Consider the following 23636-nt stretch of genomic DNA (forward strand, 5'->3'; position numbering starts at 1 on the left):
TTTAAAAGTCTTTTGGGAACATGTTTGTGAAACAGGAAAAAACATACAATTGAGTTGATAATAGCACTTGGTAAAGGTTAGGCTCACTGAAATGGATTTGCCATCTTTTTTCACAGGGAACGTGTTGTTCTTAAGCGGCAGTTCTCACTTAAGCACAGCTTAATTCAGCAAGGAGCTCCTTCCTGTGCAACTTCTTTTGCACTGGAAGATCTATTTTTAAATTATAACCCAGACTTAGTCACAGGAGTAAATGATTAAAAATAAGCTGTGTTTGGTATGTGTAAAATTACAGCAGTTCATAGAGTGCTTCATGGTACTTTGTCTAGCAAATGTCTGAAGTCACATTTCCAGGTTTCCACTCATTAATTTCCCCAAAGACCTCAAGCTTCTCACAGGCCTGTCCTTTTACCTCTAGTTATACAGCTGCGCTGACTTCTGTACCCATGCCTTTGTATTTTTAGTTCCTTGTCCCCAGCTAACTCTACCCTTTATCCAGTTCACCTTTGTTACTCACTCTGAATTCCTTAAACATGAATGTTTTGAAATATGTTATAATTCAATTGCAATACACATGTTTTAGTATACACTGTCTTTCCAAGCAAAATGTCACCTTTCTTACAAATGTGTCCTGTGACGATGGGTGTGAAACTTCTATTTCAAGGCCCTCCTTTGCTGATCCACAGAACTGTGCAGAAAAACCCTCCTGGACAATTTTTTTCTTCAAGATGTGTGAACTGCACTCATATATTTCCCTACCATCCCTTTTATTCTATGGTATTCCCTATATATAGTAGTGATCGGAACCCACTCAGATCTACCCACAACTGAATTTCAGGAATCCATTTACATTACTTGCATTTGCTAAGCTCTCACATCCTTATACATGAACTTTTAAAATAACTCTGATTTTTAAATATTTTTCTGCATCATATCAGTTTAAGGCTTCTGTAACAAATTGCCATAGATTTGGTGGGTAAAACAACAAACATTTATTCCTTACATTTCTGGAGCCTGGAAGTCTGAAATCAGGGTGCCAGCATGGTTGAATTCTTGGTGAGGGCCCTCTTCCGGGTTGTATCTTCACATCGTCTCTCCTTGGTGCATGCATGCAGGCAGAGAGATTACCTATCTCTTTCTTTCTCTCTTTATAAGGGTGTTAATCCCATCGCTTCGTCTAAACCCAATTACCTCCCAAAAGTCCCACCTCCAAATACCATCATATTTCATATTTCTAAAATGAAAATCTTGTCATATGGCTCTACTGCGTAATTTTCCTACAATTATTATTCATTGTATGCAACAGCATTAGTAAATATATGGAATACATGCCATTCGTTCTCAGGAGGCTGCCATGGCAGACATCGTTAATGAATCGGGAGACTCTTTCTGATTCACTGGACTAGACTAATTTTAACATTTCTCAGTGTAGCAGTTCTGGCTGCCACTACCAGTAAATCAGAGTAGATATTCAAAACGAAACTATCTATCCTAGAGCATTAAATCAAAACTCCTCAGTACAACAGAAAGTACCATTAATTTGCTTTTCTGTCTTATTGGAAAGCCTTATCTCTCATTTCTCATGCATCCTGTATCTCTCAAGCACCTGGTATGTCCACACTCCACACATTCCCTACGTAGATGTCTCTCTCTCTGTCTCTCACACACGCGCACACACACACACACACTCACACACATACTTCCTCCATGTAAAATGCATCATTCCAGCTGATAAACTAGACACATAAAATTTTATTGGGTACCCATAATACTTTATTACTCATATTTGTACATATCATTCTCCCCCTACAAAGTTTTAATTATCTCTGAAAACAGAAAGTTTAGCATTTCTGGATCCCTAAAACTTAATAGAACTTTTGGAGAATATGAGGTTCTAAATAAATGTTTGAATGAATGAATATATTAATATAGTAAAAGGTACTAAGATGGAGTTATATCTAATATTTGTAAGAAATTGAGACACACTAGAGAAACAAGTTGTAGTATATCAACATTTTATTTGCTTTTAATAAAAATAACATTTTTTTTAAAGTGTGCATTTATCTGAGACACATATATTGATTTTTCTCCTTCCTTCCTTCCTTCCTCCCTTCCTTCCTTCCTTCCTTCCTTCCTTCCTTCCTTCCTTCCTTCCTTCCTTCCCTCCCCTCTTCCTTTCTTCCTTCCTTCTTTACCTGATTTCTTTTTTCCACGTTTAGTTTTCTTTCACCATGTAATAGCTCCATAGAAGAAGTATAGTTAGGATGCAAAATTTCTAACCTAGGTTAAGTTCCAAGAATAAACCGAAGTTCAGCATTTTTTCTTGCTAATATTTCTCTTGTCTTTTTTATGTTTCTATTTGTAATAACACAGTTAAAATGTCACAAATCACAAATATAATAAAATATCTACATTTTTGTACGTAAATTGTCAGTGCTCCACTCATATAAGAAATTAAAATCTGTAAAGTGAAATCACTGACAGGAGAAAAAGATAAACAATTATGGATCCTATCTAAAATTAAGGGAAATTTTCTAAGTATGTATATAGATCTTTTCTCTCAACTATGTACAATGGTCATTTTTATAAACTAAAATTTACTTATCAAAGGAAAGACAATATTTTGTGCATGAATTAAAAATTGGTTGTTGAAAATAAATTTCAAGAAAAATGTATGTGTTTCAAATCAAAGCAGTTCTATATATATAAAATAGAATCAATTTGTTGTTGAACATGAAATAATGTATCCAACTGAAGGAGCAATTCAGAATTTACATGCATGATATGCTGTGTTAGCTAGGCAGGTTCTTTGCTCAATGTGTTTTGTTTTACAATGTGAATATCATCTCTCTCTTAACTAAAGAAGGCAGGAGAGGTAAGAGAGAAGACTAAATGATCAGCGTTAAGTCTTTCCTTAGATACACATGCCCTTTTGGCACTTACTTTTTTTAAAAAACAGCTTTACTAAGCGATAAATCACATACCCATACACTTTATGAGTACACTCACTTAAAGTGTACAATTCACTACGTTCACTACTTGGGCAATAGGATCATTAGAAGCCCAATCCTAAGCATTGCACAATACACCCATGTAACAAGCCTGCACATATACTCTCTGAGCCTGAACTATAAAGGAAAAAAGAATACAATTCGGTGGTTTTTATTTATTTTCAAGATAGTACCATCATTTTAGAACACATTCATTACTCTGAAAAAAATCCCTGTACCCATTAGCAATCACTCTCCATTGCCATGCTCCCTGAGTCCTAGGTAACCCCTAATATATCCTCCATCTTTACAGATTTGCCTATTCTGGATATTTCATATAAATGGGAATCATACAATATGTTTCTTTTTTTTACTGTCTTTTTTCACTTCGCATAGTGTTTACAAGGTTTATTCATGCTGTAGATAGCATGCATTAAGTACTCCTTTCTTTTTATTGCCAAATAATATTCTATTGTAGGGAATATATCATATTTTGTTTATCCATTCACAAACTGATGAATGTTTGAGTTGTTTCTACTTTTAATTATTATAAATGATGCTAAGAATATTCATGTGCAAGCGTTTGTTTGGATATCTGTCTTTATTTCTCTTGAGTTTACACCTAAAAGTGGAATTGCTGGGTCATATAGTAACTCTATGTTTAACATTTAGAAAAACTACTAAGGTGTTTATCAATGGTTTACACTATTTTACATCCCTATGAGCAACATATGATGGTTATAATTTCCCATATTCTTTCTTACACTTGTTATTGTCTGTCTTTTTTATTATAGCTCTCCTAGTGGGTATGAAGTGGTATTTTATTATGGTTTGGAATTGCACTTTTCTAATGACTACGAATATTGAACATCTTTTCAGGAGCTGATAGAGTATTTGTTAGATCTTTTGCCCATCAATCTTTTAAAAAAATTGACACATAATAACTTCATGAGCTTACTGAGTATTTGTTAGATCCTCTACCCATCATTAAAAAAAAAAAAAAACTGACACATAGTAATTGTACCTATTTATGGGGTGATATTTCAATAATACAATGTGTAGTGATCAAGTTAGAGTTGTTAGCATATCAATTACCTCAAACTTATATTGTTTTTCACGTTCAAGGCATTTAAAATCTTTCCTTCTAGCTATTTGAAAATATAAATTTTTTAAACTGTATTTACTCCACAGTCTGTAGAACACCAGAACTTATTCCTCCTATCTAGCTGCAATTTTGTATTCTTTTACCATCCTCTCCATATCACTCTCTCCCTGTTACCCACTTCAGACTCCAGTAATAACCATTCTACCCTACTTCTATGAGATCAACTTTTTTAGCTTCTGCATATGAGTGAGAATATACAGTATTCATCTTTCTTTTCTGGGCTTATTTCACATAACATAATGTCCTTCCAGCTCATCCATGATGCCACGAGATTTCATCCTTTTTATGGCTGAATAGTATTCTGTTTTGTGTCTATATCATATTTTCTTTATCCATTCATCTGTTGATGGACACTTAGGTTGACTCAATATCTTCTCTGCCCATTTTTTAATTGGGTTGTTTTTCTTTTTCTTATTGAGTCAAAAGCTTTGTTTCTATATTCTAGATATAAGTTGCTTTCAAATATGTGATTTGCAATTTTTTTCTCCCATTCTGTGTGTTGTCTCTTCGTTTTCTTGATAGTTTAAACACAAAGTTTATAATTTAGATGTCATCTAATTTACCTGTTTTTTGTCACTTTTGCTTTCAATGTCATATCTATAAAGCCAGTGCCTAACCAGAGGTGACAAACGTTTACTCATATGTGTTCATCTAAGAGTTGCATTTACTTTTTGAGCTGGATATGAGTACCTCGCCATAGGTACATATTAGTTGTGGATTATCCAAGAGCATATACTGCTAAGACTATTTCATATTTAGAAAAAAAATTACTCCATGGATGTATTTGGATAAAAAAGTCAGATTTGAACTCCTATTGGCTAGGCATGGAGTATGCTTCGGGTATAAACAATGATGTTCTTCTTTTGTGAAAAAGAAAACAATCTGTAAATATCTAGATTACAAGATGAAAAGGTGCTTGAAGTCATCTCATTTTACGGGTCAGGAAACGAAGACCCAGCAAAGTGACTAACTTAAGAATATTCAGGGCATTCAATCACAGTCAGAATGCAAAATAGAGCCTTCTTATTCCACACATAGTGATTATTCCACTACACTGCTCCAAATAAATCAGTTAGGCACACAATGTAATTTAATGGCAATTTGTGAGCATTTCTAGAATTGTATCTGCCTTCAAATATGGCCAAATTAAAGGGCTCTAATGTTATTGGATTCTCCACCAATCCTCAGCTCTCAGCTGATTGCCTTCACTTGACCGCATTTTTTAACATTTTCTCTGTATGATAGGAAGATGCATGAGAATAGTCTGATATTCATACCCTACTTGATTTGCAACCCCAGCAGAAAGAAAAAGCTTCCCTAATAACAACAATACAAATGTCTCAGGGAGAATTCCAGTGGTGTTGCTTGGACCACACATGTCCATGACTAAGCTAAATTTAACCAGGGGATTGTGCTAGTCTGACCAGATTTCAATCAGTTCCTACTTCAGTGATCAAGAGGGAGGTCTCACTTGAACCAGAGAGAATGGATTCTCTAGAGGGAAAAAAGTTCATTTTATTAAGGGAAATAAAGAAGATGTGCTAAACAGACAGTATCAGCAGAGTTCCTCTACCTCCTAAAAGTTGGAATGTGCTAGTAGGTACCATATAAATTTTATTTTGAGAATGATCGCAAAACTCAATGTAACAAGAATATCATAACTTTGCTTATGGATTGGTATGTAACTTAAAATAGCAGAATTGTATATTTTCTGATTTTATTGTTGGAGGGAAAAACAAAACAAAATATGATTTCACATAGCATTTGACTCCTGACTTTGTGGAAGGAAAATAGATATAAAGCTCTTATTCCAAAGAGCTGGAAAGATGTGTTTTGTTTTAGTGCTCTTTGAGCAATTAATTCTTTCCATGTTAGATCTCCTGGAGGGAGAGTGTTCCATCAAGTACAAAGCATTTTTTTCAGGCTCCCTTCCACCTTTTACTAATTGGCCTGAGATTTGGCTGCTTGCCTCTTTCAAATAAAAAGAGGGTGACCAAAATCACCGGAAAATGGCTAATTATGCCCACAATGGGAAAATTAGTCCCGTGAGTAAGTACTTTACAGTGTAAAGTGAAGTCCCAAACTTAATCACAAAATTATCTCTCTTTAATAGTTATTCAACTGTTCAATCTGGAATGTTCATTAAATAAGCAAGTAAGCATAGAGTCAATGTTTTCTTTTGTTGTTCCAGTACGGTGTTAGGAAAGTCTATTATAGCCAATTTAAAATAAGTGAAACAACTCAAAAAGTCAAATACTGCATGTTCTGACTTACAAGTGGGAGCTAAACAATGTATACACAAAGACACAGAGTGTGGAATAATAAACATTGGTGGTTTAGAAGGGTGGGAGGGTTGTAGCGGGGGTGAGGGATATGAAATTATTTAATGAGTACAATGTATATTATTCAGGTGATGGTTACACTAAAAGCCCAGACTTCACAACTACGCAATGTATTCATGCAATACAAGTGCACTCATACCCCTTAAATTTATACAAATAAAAAAGAAAAAATTAAAGTAAAATTTGGGAGGTTCTATGTCTTAATTTTAATTGGCTTAGCATTATATTCTTTAAGAAGTCAATATGTGATTACAGTGTTATAAAAAATTTGCTAGAGCTTTGGGTTATATATAGGCTCAATGTGTTAGTTATTGTGTAGTCATATTAACTAGATTGACATCTTATCTGGGAATATACTTATAATTCACTTTATTTGATATTTTCATAACTACTTAAATGACAGAATAAGGAAATAACCATATTATTTCTGCGGAAGATAAAAAAACTCAAGATGCATGTGACCACCACCTCGAAATATAGTGTTAGTTTTGTACATACAGTGCTATTGAAATTATAGCAAATAAATGAAAATATGTATAATACACTGACTTATATTTACAAAAATTTTAATGTGGTACAATAATAAGTAATATTTAGTGAGGTCTAAGAAGTTTATATTATCTAATTTTATTTTTGCAATAGCTTTCTTGTTTAGGAGTTATTTTTCAGACAAGAAAACTATTCTTAAAGAAGTTGTTTAATTTGCTAGCGTGTGACTGAGTTGGATTTTAAAAACAAGAAGTCTAACTCATATTTATAACCACTACAACTACTGTTTCTATTTTTAACTGTCATTAGACATCATCCCTTCATTATGTGAATTATTAAATATCAGTTGGATACTACTTTAAAAATTTCAGTATCTCTCTGGATAAAGAAAAACTGTGTCATTAACCAGTGAGACTATATTAACAGCATATGCTTCCTTATATATGAATTTTAATGTGAATTTTAATAGTTATAATTAACTTTAGGCATCTCTTCAAAAATAAAATACTTTCTAGAAGTTTTCATGAGAGTTTTTAATGACTTTTAAAACTTGGCAATTTCTATACCAGGTCATCCATAGGAATTTAATGGCTTAAATGTAATAATTTTCTTTTTTTAAATTACTTTGTTGAGTTTAGGCATTGTTGAATCATTTTTTAATGTGTCTTATAATTTCGATTACTCTGTATATTTAAAAGTCTTGGCTTAGTGACTTTCTCTTAAATGCAAAGAAGATAAAAACTCAATGTAGTCAAAATTCAGAAAATGTTAATTTCTAGTCCTATGAGCATTAAGCCTGTTCCAATGATGATGGTGATGAGTTTAGCTTAGGGTACATGAACTTACCAGATTCCATTCTGAGACATCTGGAAAGGGGACTAATGAAGAAGTGTGCTTGCTTTTCTAATTTGGGCTTTTTGCAATGGAGATGAAAGAACTAGACTTTTCTCGAATGGCCTTTCAAAAGTAAGAATAACTCTGAAAAGAGGCAGTATATGAAGAGGTGAGAGCAAGATAAGTGATATTTTTTTCTTTTATTTACTTCTTTTTTTGGTCTAGATATCTTTTCCCTGAATTCTCATGTAATGAGAGAAAAATTATCTAACCAAATGGCACACTTTTTCCCCTGAGCTATTAGGTAAGAGGAGACATACACAAAGTCTTCCTGAGCCACAGGGAAAACAAAAACAAAAACAAAACAGTGTCAGGAGAGATTTGATTTTAAGGACATTTTGGCTTCAGGTTACTTGGATTAAAAACTGTTTCTATATAACAATCATTTTTTTCTTTTCATATAAATTTTGAACTCTTACCCAAGACTTAATCCTTTTACCCTCATGCTTTGTCTGATGAGTAGGAAATACCTGGGAAGGCATGGAATTTGCCCAGGTTCAATGAATGACAGAGGTAGGAGTGAGGAAGACATTAACTTCCTGTTTTAAATGTTGATAAAATCATCCCTTGCTAGAACCTCGTGAATGAGTTCTACGGAGAGTGTTTGAAATCAATGAAGTAAGCCTCAAAAGCAGTAGAATACTGTTCTCCAACTTGATAAATACTTTTATCAAGGTCAGAAATCTTAACTTGCATCTCACTTCCTTCACCGTACCAAACTAGGTAAAAGTAGATGCTCAATAAATAGGGTAGGATAGCACACTTCATTTCTAGAAGAAATTTTCTTCATTTAAAAATGCATTTTTAAAGTGCTAGAAAATGAGACAGTACATGTGTTTTTATTTTGGTACCTTGCCAGAATGGCAGGTATGAGTTGTCAAGCCACTTATTAATGTAAGCTTTTAAACAAAAATGAATATGACATTGCTAAGAAGAGGAATGAAAGAAGAATTTGTTGGGAAAAAGTATAAATGTGTTTGATGAGTACAAGTGACACATAATGAGAAAACCGGTGGTTAAGCAAAATAACTGAATAAGCAAAATAGAAATGTGTCTTTTACTTTATGCAAATAAACAACTCCATTGTCCGAGTCAGTATGATACAGGGCAAAGGGTAGAAATTTAAGGTCAGAAAACCTGAGTTCTGAGCTTGGAGTCAGACCTAAGCATCTTTGTGACTTTGGCCAAGTCACAGTTTGCATGCTGGATTTGCCTGGTTTGTTCAGTCAGCATTATTATTGCCATGACTAACAGAATTTGTGTATTTATGATTAAGCAAGTTTTTTATATCTAATCATGTAACTTAACACTTGAAATAATCCGACAAGGTGAGCTATGATAGAAGTTATAGGCAACATTGATTTAGCCAGGCATTGATTGGCATTATCTCATTTACCAGTCACATTAACCTTCGAAAAACAGCCACTACTTTTATGCAAATTTTCAGGTCAGAAAATCAGTTTAGGGAGTTTAAGTGTATAAGAACTGGCATTAAAGATATATTTCTTTGACTTTAGTGTATGTCTTCTAATAAGTATGCAACAGAAAACAGGAAACTCAATTAATGATCAAGTTTTATACTCATTTTCTAGTTGAGTAAACCAAGCAGAAAATAGTTGAATTGATTTTCTTAAAATTACACAGCAAATTAGAAGCACCTTAGAAGAACCACTTCTAGCTAATGGGATTGTCTAGCAGGAGGATGAATGTATTGTAAGGTTAAGAGGAATGACTGGCTAGTTGGGAAGCAGAGTTACTACTTCAGTTTGATGGAAAAGAAATGTAATTTTTGTCAGGTAAGGATTTTTATTAGTTTTCTATCCTGGCTGTAACAAATGACCATAAGTTTAGTAACTTTAAACAACACTTACTTACTATCTATCTCACAGTTCTATTGGTCAGTTCTGTTGGCTCGGTTGGTTTCTTTGTTTCAAGTGTTACAAGGTCAAAATAAAAGTAATGGCAGGGTTACATTCCCTTTTGTAGACTCTGGGGGAGAACCTGCTTCCAGACTTACTCAGATTGTTGGCAGAATTCAATTCCTTGTGGTTGTAGGACTGAAGTCCCCATCTCTTTGCTGGCTTGAGGCCACTTTCTAGTCCTTGCATGTGGGCTCCACAGCAGAGCCAGCAACAAGGAATCAACTCTTTCTTATGTTTCCATCTTTTCTGCTTCCCCTTGTGCTGCTCTCTCTGACCCTTCACCCTTTCTTTTCTTCTTTTAAGAGCTCAAGTTATTATCTGAAACTAACTTGGATAATTCGAGATAACCTAGGTCAATCATTCTATTTTAAGATTCATAACCTAAATCATAGCTGTAATCAAAGATTCTGGTGAATAGGTCACGAAAATGTTTGTATGCCTGTCATTCTGCCTGCCACGTGATTCTTCTCTCTATGCCAGAGATCCTCAACCCCAGCTATATATTAAAATCACCTGGGAAACTTGAAAAAATGCTTGTTCTTGGGCCCCAAGCAAGATGACCTGAATCAGAAATTTTTGGAGTAGAATCGAGTCAATGGTCTTTTTTTATGACTCAGAAAATTATAACAGGATTGAAAGGGTTAGGAATAGCTAAAAACGTCAGGTTTCTTCAACATGATTGAATTTATTTTATAAGTAATCTACTTTAAAAACACTTTCTGTATACCCTCTTTATGCAATCGCTTTGTTAGGGTGTGTAGCCACGGAGATGAATATGCTGCCTGCCCTATTCTTACTGTGCTCACAATCTCATGGCAGAGAAACATAAAGAAATAATTATAAGGTTACATGGTGTGTTTTAAAATAGATATTTGAATAATTTGCTCTGGGAGTTCTGTGGCATTAATAATGCTTGGGAACACTACTGAACATTTTGCTTGATTTATACTTTGTAGTTCATTTTAAAATAGTCTCACCACTACCTAGAAACAGTGAAATACAAGTGTGTTCAGGTTTTGGCATGTCCCGGTGAGGATGAAATATTTATATTATGCTTTCCCAAGTATAACAGGCCAAGAATTTACTTCGGTACCTACTAAACATGCAGATTCCTAAATTCTTCTCCAAAAGGTTCTGTTCCAGAGGATCCTTGGTGGGCCCTGGCCATTTTAACATTTTCAGCAAGTTTTGGAGGTGATTCTGATGCAGGTGGCCCACAACCTCACACTTTGAGGACGTGGTGTGTACTACATCAGTGATTTGGCATCTGCTCACTCAATCGCTTAAAGAATAATGCATGACTCAAATGACATCCTAAAGAGGACATATAGCTTAAGTTTCTTATATCAGTAACATGTCTTCAGGAAAGTGAAGCTTCTTTATGTTTTGTTTTACTAGCTGCTTTACATATTAAAAGTGTGAGTGGTATTCCAAGCTAGGTTGAAGTGGGCACTAAAACCTTGCACTGGAATTTCTTTTACATACTTTATTTGAGGCCAGGTGCAGGAGCTCATGTCTGTAATCCCAAGAATTCGGGAAACCAAAATGGGAGGATTACTTGAGTCTAGAAGTTCAAGACACCAGTAAGCTATGATCATACCACTACACTTCAGCTGGGGCAGAGTGACATCCTGTCTAAAAAGACTCTATTGGAAGTAAAGATAGTAACTTGCAACAACAATTCTAGCACAAAGACTTAGCTTTTCCAAAAATAAGCAGTGAGAAAAATAAGTTAACCAGGCTCTTGCACTTTGACATTTCTTAAATTGTGTAGAATGATTGAAATAAGTTTCCATTTGCCATGCAAGTGTGGAACACTGGGATTGGAGTAGAGTGTTTATTCCTTGTTTTGATTCAAGAGATATGTAGCTTGTCTAATATTCCATAAGTAAGGGAAAGCATATAATATAACATATAGCACACAGCTCAACTTTGCTCACACTACGGTTCAGGTTGGTGAACCTTATGGCAAATTAAATATGTATAGAAAGTACTTCTGTTAGCCAACTTTATAGTGAATGGATACATAAATGAAAAACAGAGTATGGTTTAGAGCCTGAAAAATCAAAGGTATTTCAAAAATACTGAAATAGAAGATTGTTATTATTTTGCTTAATCTTGGAGTGAACATACACTCAATGTTAGTGCTAGGTGACTCAATGAAAATAAGAATTATTATAAAGAAATGTAAATTAATGGAAAGTATGTATAGGAACAATACAAATTTTAGAAAATAAGAAATAGGCTTGCAAGGCACTGGTATGCATGTTCAGGATATTTTTTGTGTGTTCTTATAAATATTGATTAAGTCACATTGGTTTCTAAAGCTTATGTACAATAAAACATGCTTTTACACTATTATATGTCAAGAAGATTGCCCTCTTAAAATTTAAGTATTTGGGAAAATTTTCTTGGAGGGAATTTGGGAAAATTGTCTTTGTAGATGTATGATATATTAAGAAATAAAACCAGAATGGTAAGTTACATAAATTCTTGAGTGACTAGGCAGTAATATTTCAAAAGTGATTTCAGATTTTAAGACATTTTTATTTTTCAGAGTTCTTTTTGTAATGAAATATATCATTTTTATTTTAATGTTGAAGATGTTGGGGGCCAAAGCACGGAAAACATTTTGAAATAAAGGGCTTTTAAAATTCTTTTCGTACGATAAAGAAAATTATTTCATTTCTAGTAATAAAACACTTTGTTTAATTTTGAAAAAGGAAAATATAATAGTACTTATAGGAACTATGAAACTAGCAGCTCATGAAGAGAAAATGCCCGTACAAACTAGCGGTGCCAATATGATTACAAATTTACTTAACGGTATAAATTAGAGCTTTCACAACTCTGAAGTACTTTTCCTACTAAACAAACCTTAGAACACGTGGAAAAATCCTCTGGCAGGCTTAATCACTTAACTTGACTTCTTTTCAGTATTTGCCTGGTCTCTCCTTAAAATTAAATGGAAACTATTATATTTCATGATGTAACATGCAGTTCAATTATCAGTAAATAATTTAACAAGATCTGAAAGAGATGAAAAATGATTTGCCTAACAGCTTTGGTCAACTAGCATCAATTGTATTTTCGTGAAGATATATTTAGAAAAAGCTAAATATATAGAGAGAAGTACTTGCTGAATCAGCCAATTAAAGGCAGTATGCAGAGAACCAATGAGCTAAAACCAAGGATTACAGTTAAACATACTTCTCCTGAGAACAATGCCATCATTTCATCTCCCAGTATGAGAGTCTATCTAAGTTGACTTTCAGTTATATTTGCCAAGGCATTTTGCACATGCCTTGCCATGATTCGTCTATTATGGAATTTGAGACCTCTTGGTGAAAGAGATGATTCTTCCATAACTGCCACTCACCACATGTGTCTGCTGGCAAGGAAAACTTTGATAGGTCCTTTGCAAAGTAGATGACTCAAGTGACTTACACAGTGAAAAATACAACCTTATTCCTAGTAGCACAATTGCCAGATCATCAGGGAATAGGGTAAAGAAGGAAAGCTATAAAATTGGAAATATTTGCATTAATAAATATTTTGTGAGTTGAATACTTTTTATTTATTGATATCAGGATGATTTAGTTACCACTAAGAGACATTTCACTGAAATACTTTTTGGGATTCTGATTTTGAAGTCTATTAGGTAAGCAACAAAAATAATGGTCATGTTGGATGAAATGTTTTTCAAATATGTGGGGTTTGGAAAACCTTCAAACATGATTTTTGAAGCACTTTGCCCCTCAATATTTGGATTACACATGCATATTAAAGGAAATTTAATCCTGACTCGTGTAGATCATTAAAAAATTATTTTGTAAAACATATCTGATTTTCAAATAGAATAATATTTATTTACATGGTTACTAGCATATTTAAATATATATAAATTTATACAGAAAAATATGAACTACTAATATCTCAAGTATGTACTACAATGCCTTAAATGTGGCTTAACCTTTATGTCTTCCAAATGCAGTACAGAAAGCTACTGTTTATTTAATATCTAAGCAATCACAAAATTCAAAACTGAATAGTTTTCAGGATTTTATTTTGTAAGAAAATAGACATATAGCTATAAGAAACACCCCCACAATTTTCATTGTCAGTACATATTCAAACACTATCTAAAACTTTCTAAGAAGATAAATTACAATTAGTACTTATTATCAGTGTTCTTGATTGTGATTTTAGGATCCTAAAGTACTTTACTGGTTCATGTTTTAATTCATTTACTCATTCACATATATGGGAAACATTTATTAACTGTCAGTCACAAAGGATGCAAAGATAAATCAGATATGAAACCAAATCCACAAGGGAAATAGATCACATTTCCAGGTGAAATGTGCATGTAAGAGTATATATAATAATGAATTGTAAATTGCTTTAATTTTTTGTTCTTTAACAGAAATCCTGGTAAATTATCATTAATAGGATAAGTAGAGTTCTAGGAGTTACTGTGTCTGTTTACTATTTTCAAGTCTTCAACAAAAATGTGTACAAAAATAAAAACCAAAAACAAAACAACCCTACTTTCTTTCACCTTGCTAGTAATACTTGATAATAATTAAAGCTCCACTGAGAAGATTAAAACACAAAATTTATTTTTAAAGGCAGTATAATTTAGAATGATTGTATACAACTATAGCTACAATAAATAAATAAATATTTATCTAACTTATAAATGCCTGAGGAAAATATTTTAGTAATTCTATCAAAAAAATGTAAATAATCTAAAATCAACAATTTTTCAAGTGAAAACGACATAATCACTCTTTAAAAATTATTTACTCATAGAAAATACGTACATTCTAGACCAAGTGTGTTCTCATAACATAGATCTATAATCATATTGAAACATCACATGCTGTGATTCTGATAATGCTATATAATAACTCAAATATATTGTAAGCAAAAGAGGTTTTTAAAAGTTGGAATCGATCAATAAAAGTATGATCTTAGTAGCAGTATTTTCTTTGAAGTTTTTAATGTATCATGGAAATAATTTTGGTCATTAGCATAATATTAAATTATTACATTCATCAATATTTCAGGTCTTGACCCCTGAATTTAAGAAATTCGTAAAGACAATGTCAAATATGATCCAAGAGAAAATGTGATTTGAGTCTGGAGACAATTGTGCATGTAAGTATTGGGAAATTAAATTTTCTCATGGTAAAATGTAATATAAACTAAAATATTAACTTACTAATTACTGAATTAAAGAAACTTTGATCTATTGTTTTCTGTCTATAACACTATTTTTATTAAAATTAATACAATGATTCATGATATTTTGGTTGTATTTTTCTCAAGATCATCTAATAATAAAAACCCAGACTACCTGATAGAAGGGAAAACAATATTCAAAAGATTGCTACCACTAAAAAGAAAACTACTACAACTTGACAAGACTGCTACAAACTTCAATTTGTCAACCACAACTTGACAAGGTTGCTATAAAACAAGACTGCTGCAACTTCTAGGTGAGTCATTGGCGAGGGCTAGCAATGGCACCAATTGTGTGTGACAATTAATGGTGTGCTCTCATTGAATGTCATAATAAAAATAATAAGCAAAACATGTGAACATGTAAAAAAGGTTTTTATAATTCTTTTTCCCAAATTAGCCCTTTAATAAAAATCATTACTAGTTTCCTAACAAAATTAAATCTAAGCTCACAGTTTAGTGGCAAATATCTGTTGATTGGAAATTTTTTCTCTCCTTTAAAAATAGTGTTTGCATGTTCAGTGTATTAGTCCATTTTCATGCTGCTGATAAACACATACCCAAGACTGGGCAATTTACAAAAGAAAGAGGTTTAATGCATTTACAGTTCCACGTGGCTGGGAAGGCCTCACAATCATGGCAGAAGGTGAAAGGCACATCACATCATGGCAGCAGACAAGAGAAGAGAGCATGTGCAGGGAAACTCCCATTTTTAAATCCATCAGATCTTGTGAGCCTTATTCACTATCAGGAGAACAGCAGTGGAAAGACCCACCCCCATGATTCGTTTATCTCCCAGCGGGTCCCTCCCACAACACGTGGGAATCATGTGAGCTACAAGATGAGATTTAGGAGGGGACACAGAGCCAAACCATATCATTTAGTTAAATGAATATTATATTATATGGCTACATCCTGACAATATGTCAGAGTAGGTTGCTCCCGGACTTCACAGGGTGTAAGCATTTGGAAATACACTCCAGCATTTCTTGTCTCTTCGAATTAGGAAGCCAGTGGGTAGCATTTTAGAGGCCATTTTTCATTAGCTCAGAATTGTATTTAGTATTACAAATATTCAAACAAATATTTTATTTGATACACTTAATTCCCTGAAACCTTATTTCAATAATGTAGATGACTTAGGGAATCTTTTATTTCCTAATTTTTTTAAAAATTGATTTTCAGTAGTGAAGAATAATTTCTATTAAATTATAAGGACATTTTTATGATGTATAGATGTTGATTCTCAAGAAATTTTTTCAGAACAATTTCCTTCCTTAAATTACTGAGGAGTCAGAAAATTGAAAATGAGATGAATACTTACAGAAAATAAAAGTAAGCTTTTTTTTATTTTTTTATTTTTATTTTTATTTTTTGAGGCAGAGTCTCACTCTGTCCCCCAGGCTGGAGTGCAGTGGCGCCATCTCGGCTCACTGCAAGCTCCGCCTCCCGGGTTCCTGCCATTCTCCTGCCTCAGCCTCCTGAGTAGCTGGGACTACAGGCACCCGCCACCTCGCCTGGCTAGTTTTTTGTATTTTTTAGTAGAGACGGGGTTTCACCGTGTTAGCCAGGATGGTTTAGATTTCCTGACCTCGTGATCCGCCCGTCTCGGCCTCCCAAAGTGCTAGGATTACAGGCTTGAGCCACCGCGCCGGGCCAGAGGTAAGCTTTATAATAAAATGTGCTATCAAAAATTTTTATGTCCATGAAAACTCTTTATTTTAATGCCTTTATAATTTGATCCCAATTTTGGTAAAGGCAAAAACTGCAAGTTGTTTTCTAATTATCTATCTATCTATCTCTATCATCTGTAAGTTTTCTGTTTGTAAACCTAATTAAATTAAATTAAAATGTATTTATAAGCTCCTTAACATTTTATACCATAATGCTTTTAAACATTTGCAATTTTAATCTATTTTAATCTGCTGGGCAGGGTGGCTCACACCTGTAATCCTGGCCAACATGGTGAAACCCCATCTCTACTATAAATACAAAAATTAGCTGGGTGTGGTGGCACGCACCTGTAACCCAACTACTTGGGAGGCTGAGGAGGGAGGATCGCTTGAACCTGGGAAGTTCAGGCTCCACTGAGCTGAGATTGTTGCACTGCACTCTAGCCTTGTTGACAGAGTGAGACCCTGTCTTAAAAAAAATGACTAATCAAATCTTTAAAGTAAAATTATTGAATTATTGTGTAGTTTTAAAATAAATGTTCTGTTAAGAACCATCTGCATTTATTTCATAAATATTGATAAATTATACTTCTTTTATCTTCTGTTGCAGTTTATGTTATATAGCATATTTCATTTTGGCTTAATGATGGAGAAAAAGTATACCCTGTATTTTCTGGTTCTCTTGCCGTTTTTTATGGTAAGCATAAAAATATATACGATTATGTCTGTTTTCGCTTCCAGTATACCTATAATTGATAAAGAATATTAAAGAAGTTACTAGATACAGAAATTAATTACATTTTTATATCCAATTGATACAGCAATAATGTGTTTTCATTCAGTGTATGCTTTTAGTCCTATAACAGGCATAAAATGAGAAGGAAGTGGAGGGGATCAGAATGGGAAAGATGAATACACACAAATGCGTAAGACACCAGAGGAAAGTAATCAGAGATTGAAAAAGAAATGGAATGACTCTATAGTACATGTTGTACATAGTAGAGAAAATAGTTTCAGCCAGAATTGTAGATTCAGAGTTAGATCTATTAAAGAAGTGATTTTCCCATTGATGTTTCTCCCATTCTGCCAGTTGATTGACATATCTTGATTGCAAGGCAGTTTAGAACCATGCACTTTGTTTTAAATTTATTTCCTCAATCATTCATTCAAATTAGCAGACATTGATGTTAAATTTGGGGCAGGTGTGTGCATAAGTGTACACACTCATCTGCCCCTGTACATGTATACACTGGGGATATGGTGCCCAAGGTCAAAGGTAGGCAAATAAGACAAAAACTAGATTGCTCTGCTGGAGGAGTCATATACTTCATACATTAATTTTATTTTTAATTATAGTAATGAATCACCCATATTTTTTCTACCTCAAAATAAAATATTGACCATGCTCTTATCTCATTACAAACATGAGAAACCAAGAGAGCTACTCTTATCTACTCCTGTGGCAGCAGGAATTTTCTTGAGGTGTTTCCAAGCAAACGCCACAAAGATGGAAACAATACAGAGAATACAGAAAACCTAAATGAGAAAAAAACAAACAAACAAAAAAACAAGAGTATATTCCTGTCAGCATTTGTATATGAAAACATTTTCAAGTCTAGGAGCAGTCCAAATTCTGCACTTCTTAGATGATATCTTTAAGTTGACTTCAGCTCCCACCCTCCACTGAGTGAGCTGCATAGAACATTACTTTCCTGCAGGTAATTCTGTAACAGATTAGCAACTGATTATTGTAATTAAGAAATTATGACTCTTCCTCTTGAATTCATGTAAGATAGTGTATAAATCAGAGTCTGTGTTCCAAGTAGGGATAAAAATGATACGGATTTATGCACTTTTATGGACTTTTATGTGGTTTTCAAATACGTTAATTTTCTTGATGTTCCACATTTCCATTTATTACTTGTGTAGCACTACCACGGCATAAATCTTTATTTGGAAATTAAAACAATAGAGGAATGAAAGATTTAATGTTAAATGGTGGTCACACAATGGTAAAACTTGAGCTTGAGTGGAATGTCATTTTGACTTTACTAAATTCAACTTCCTGCTAGAAAAAAGAAATACTACAATGAGGGGACAAAGGAAGGATAGGAAGATAACAGCCTATGGAATATAATTAATATAAATTATGCAATAATTACTGCTAAAAGTGTTAAAAAGAGGTTTATCTGGGCTTCATATTATAAATCAGAAAAAAAGTCATATGGAAACTAAAGTAGAATTGAAGCTTAAAATAGTGCTACTGTATTGGAAGAAAATAAATACATAACTTGTCCAAAAACATTACTGATGTCCATACAAGAAAAATTTCTATTTACCAATATCATAAATGATGTTGCCATTATTTTGATTATCAAAATATCATAACAATGGCAATACATTGTTAAGTATTTCCATGTGCCAGATATATCTCCTCTGTTATCTTGATGCTATTTTATACTATTTTACAATAAGGAAGCAGAGGCTTAGGGAGAGGGGACAGACAATATCTTGCCTTCATTCACAGAGCCAGGAAAAACACTGGGGTCAGATTGGAAGACATCTCTCTCTACATTCCAGAACACATATTAAGGAATGTCCTGGAGCTGGCTATCACAGGCTTTGAGAACCAACTGTGCTTTCCCACTCTGCCAATGGTGACTTCTTGTTGGTGTTTTGAAATTGGACATGGTGGGGATATTTATACCATGGAAATAGCAAACACTACAAATTGGGGATTTTTCCCCAGAGAGCCAGTTTATCTTCCAGTACATCATTGCACTTGCTGTTTTCCACTGTGACAGACTGCCTTTGACAAACACATTTTCATAATCCTTTTCATGAAGTTGATGTTGTTGTTTTTTTTAATCCCTTAGATTTTTGTTACAGCAGAATTAGAAGAGAGTCCTGAGGACTCAATTCAGTTGGGAGTTACTAGAAATAAAATCATGACAGCTCAATATGAATGTTACCAAAAGATTATGCAAGACCCCATTCAACAAGCAGAAGGTAAGCATGGCTACTTAATTGTAAATGCATTTGACATATTTTTAAAAGAAAACTACCCCCATTATATCATCATAAGTTCCTTAGGTCCATTATTAAAAATAAATTAATTGCTACCTTTTTGTATATGTGCAGTTTTAATTATGTTTGAAGAACATTTTATGACATCATGTTATATTGCTTTTTAAAAACAATAAAAATATGTGACAGTGATCTGTTTAGTATGATTCTTTTTATGGTGCAAAGATATTTAAATCAAATAAGTATTAATATTAACACAAAAACACAAATCTTAATGACAGTTGACTTTTTCAGTTTATGTAATTGTGTATTTCTTTTTTTTTTTTTAACTACCTGCTTGACAGGAGGTTGCATAATAATATAATGAACACAAAAGTGTTGTTTTGCATAATACACACAATTTGCATAGTAGATTTGGTGGCAAAGTTAACGAAATCCAAGTGCTTCTGTTTACATTAAGACATTCTTTTGCTTTTTTGGGTAACATTTATTGAGAGCCTACTAAGCACCAGATGTTTGCCTAGATTCTGAAGATAAAAGATGAGTAGCACAAGCAGAGTTGCCAGATAAAGCAAAACAAAAACAGGTCCTATATTTTACCTGGCAACCTTAAAGAAAGGGTTATTTTCAAAATATCAAATGTAAAACTCACAGTAAAATAAAATTTAAAAGACTCTTTAGATATTTTTAACATTGAAACCCTTCCAAGCCTTCTTGCTATCTATTATGTAAAAGTAGATTTTAAATTTAATTGTTGAACAATAGGAATATCTTTGTAAAGTTTCATAATGAAAGTATTCTGTGGTGAAAGAAGTTTGGAATCATTGCATAATACATCTTCTTGAAGTTTCATAATATACTTTGTGATTTTAAATACCGTAGAAAGTCTTGCAATAAAGAGCTATTTTTATTTCAACTTTGGGTCTCTAAAATCCATTTGACCAGAGAAACTTTTTTCATGGAATACCTACTTATATCTCACTCAAATGCCATAAAACACAATTTCAAAAATTCTGCACCTTGCACTCTATCACATTACCAATGCTGTAGTGAATTAGATAGATTCTTTTGGAGCTGTGATATGGACATATCTGAGATGCTTTGTAAAACTACATCAAGAATTTTTTTCCAATAGGCCATGAAATGTATTTTATCTAGAAATATATGGATTCAAATTATTTAAATAATTGTCCAAAAAATGACAGGGCAGAAAACATTAAAATTTTGTTGTTTTTTTAGTTCAATTTACTTGAACTTACAGGCCATCAGAATTTTGTTCTATTTTCATGAGGGCTAGATAAATTCCGATATTGCTTTGCAAATCTGTTAAAAACAATAAACATCTCATGCAGCAATCAAGGTTCTATCTCTACCTGACAAGTTAGAAAATTACTTTTGGGCCAGGTGTGGTGGCTCACACCTGTAATCTCAGCACTTTGGGAGGCCGAGGTGGGCGAATCAAGAGGTCAAGAGATTGAGACCATCCTGGCCAACATGGTGGAACCTCGTCTCTACTAAAAATACAAAAATTAGCTGGGTGTAGTAGCGCGTACCTGTAGTCCCAGTCACTTGGAAGGCTGAGGCAGGAGAATCACTTGAACCCGGGAGGTGGAGGTTGCAGTGATCCGAGATCACACCACTGCACTCCAGCTGGCGACAGAACGAGACTCTGTCCCCCCGCCAAAAAAAAAAAAAGAAAATTACACTCTTGATTATAGACTGTTACAACATTTGAACATTGGTCGTTTAATTTACCTATGCCTTAAGAAAAACTATGTATCTTAATGTAAGAAGTTCCTTCTTTAATTTTGGAGAAAAATGTGAGATGATTAAACATTCTACTTTATTTGAAAAGAAAAGGAATGAAGAGCCAGAATTTGGTGAAGGGGCCTAAATAAGTATCTTTCAGGGTTACAACGGTATAATAGGAAATATTGGAATATTGATTTGCTTGCTTCAGAAAATACTAAGAATATAGTTTCTAAAATGAAACATGTTTCTAATTTCCCATTATTTTCTTATGTTAAGCATAGGGACACTAATTAATCTCTACATTATGGCTAAGGACAACTAGCAAAGACCATTTGATTTATTAAACAAATAGCTATCTTTGACAATTAGAATTAAATCTAAACTTTATATATTTAGATATTTTAAAATTGAATTTAGAATTTAATTCACAAATGATTATAATATTACTTGGTGGGAAGCCAAATCATTTCTATATATTGATTTTTATATAATATCTGCATTTTCAGTAGATAGCCTTTACTCCACATCGGTGTGAAACCACGTTTAAGACTATGTCTTCATGTATAAGTAGAGGGATTTAATTATCCCTAATTTTTATTTCCCTACTAAGGTGTTTATTGCAACAGAACCTGGGATGGATGGCTCTGCTGGAACAATGTTGCAGCAGGAACTGAATCAATGCAGCTCTGCCCTGATTACTTTCAGGACTTTGATCCATCAGGTAAAAGCAGAAATGTATCTACATATCTCCTTGACATCTATTTAATAAGCCCTAGGTTAATAAAATTACTGTTTTCCCTTTATTTTTTTTAAATTTTAAAGAAAAAGTTACAAAGATCTGTGACCAAGATGGAAACTGGTTTAGACATCCAGCAAGCAACAGAACATGGACAAATTATACCCAGTGTAATGTTAACACCCACGAGAAAGTGAAGGTATATCATAATTCTGAATTGAAATTTAACTTACACTATCTATTTAAACAGCTTGTTTGTCCAATACTGTATTGAAGAAAATGAAGTCATTATTCCATTCCCTTATAAATTCTTTTCATAATATAATTTGAGAAGAATAATGAGGAAATATATCCATGGAAAAAAATTATTATTGATTTTGTTATTACACTGAAAAAGCAATCCTGTTAGGTAAGAGTGTAATTTACAAGTCAATGTTTCAGTATTGGGGTTTCAAATTTTCCAAAGAAAACATACCTTAAAAGTGTAAGGAAAGGAAAATCTTTCATTTGCAGCGGAATTCGTAGAATGACCTCTGAAACTGCGCTCAAGTAAACAGGATAAGCCCAGCAGGGTTTAAAGTGTCCTGGCTCTCCCTCGGCAGAGGGCTCTCATTCTGACTGGCTCTTAGGTCACTCGCATTAACGATCGCATCCTTAAACACTACACGTGGGAGTCAAGGTTAATTACACTTTGGCACTATAATATAGTTTCGATAGAAAACACTTGCACGTATTTGCATGTGTTTGTAATAGAGGCAGTTTATTTCAGTGATTACAACTGTGAGTCCTAAAACCTGATCTCTTCTTTCTGCTTCTTACCAGCTGTTTGACCTTAAAAACGCCATTTTACATCTCTCTGCTTCAGTCCCCTCATATATGAAATGAGGGTAAGAATAGATTCCGTTCTCATTATTTTCATAGGGATTGATTTAACATAAGGGAAATACTTAAAAGATCAGCATATAGTAAGCTCTTGATAACTACCAGCTATCGTTATGTTTATAAATAGTATATTCCCAGCTTATTCAGATAAGAATTGGAAGAAAATTATACAAATACATAATAAAGTGGTAGGTTACAAATAAATGGAATACAGACAAATAAAAATAAAAATGTAAAAACCATGAGAAAGAACACATTTGTACAGATCATAGAATCTTCTAAGTTAACAAATTGAGATTTGCCTCTGAGCTTCAAATTTGCCAGGGAAAAAGAAACTCAGTTGGAAAAGAAACCTTTATCTGGCATTTAAGTCTGAACAAAACAAATCATTATGTAGCATTTGTTTGAAGGTGCACTAAATATAAAATACTAATTTCATATAGTATATAATCTAGATCAATAAAAGTATTGCCTTATAGATTTAATATTTGACTTCTAATTTTTTTTTTTTTTTTTTTTT

At 33.3% G+C, this 23636-nt stretch overlaps 1 protein-coding gene across 3 annotated transcripts in view; it reads left to right on the forward strand.

Annotated features, from left to right (window-relative positions):
- The window catches only part of CALCRL (calcitonin receptor-like), a 103832-nt gene that overhangs the window by 44533 nt on the left and 35663 nt on the right, over positions 1-23636 (forward strand). For 2 of the 3 annotated variants that reach the window (XM_011936489.1, XM_011936491.1), the window contains 6 exons: positions 14872-14962; positions 15134-15303; positions 17330-17416; positions 19596-19728; positions 22109-22219; positions 22321-22433. In XM_011936489.1, coding sequence (XP_011791879.1) covers positions 17333-17416; positions 19596-19728; positions 22109-22219; positions 22321-22433 — 441 coding nt within the window. In that variant the 5' untranslated portion in view covers positions 14872-14962; positions 15134-15303; positions 17330-17332. The remainder of the gene's footprint in view (positions 1-14871; positions 14963-15133; positions 15304-17329; positions 17417-19595; positions 19729-22108; positions 22220-22320; positions 22434-23636) is intronic. The other variant, XM_011936490.1, reaches the window with a different exon arrangement.

The sequence above is a fragment of the Colobus angolensis genome, unplaced genomic scaffold (genome assembly GCF_000951035.1).
Source record: "Colobus angolensis palliatus isolate OR3802 unplaced genomic scaffold, Cang.pa_1.0 Scaffold153, whole genome shotgun sequence".
Taxonomy (NCBI): domain Eukaryota; kingdom Metazoa; phylum Chordata; class Mammalia; order Primates; family Cercopithecidae; genus Colobus; species Colobus angolensis.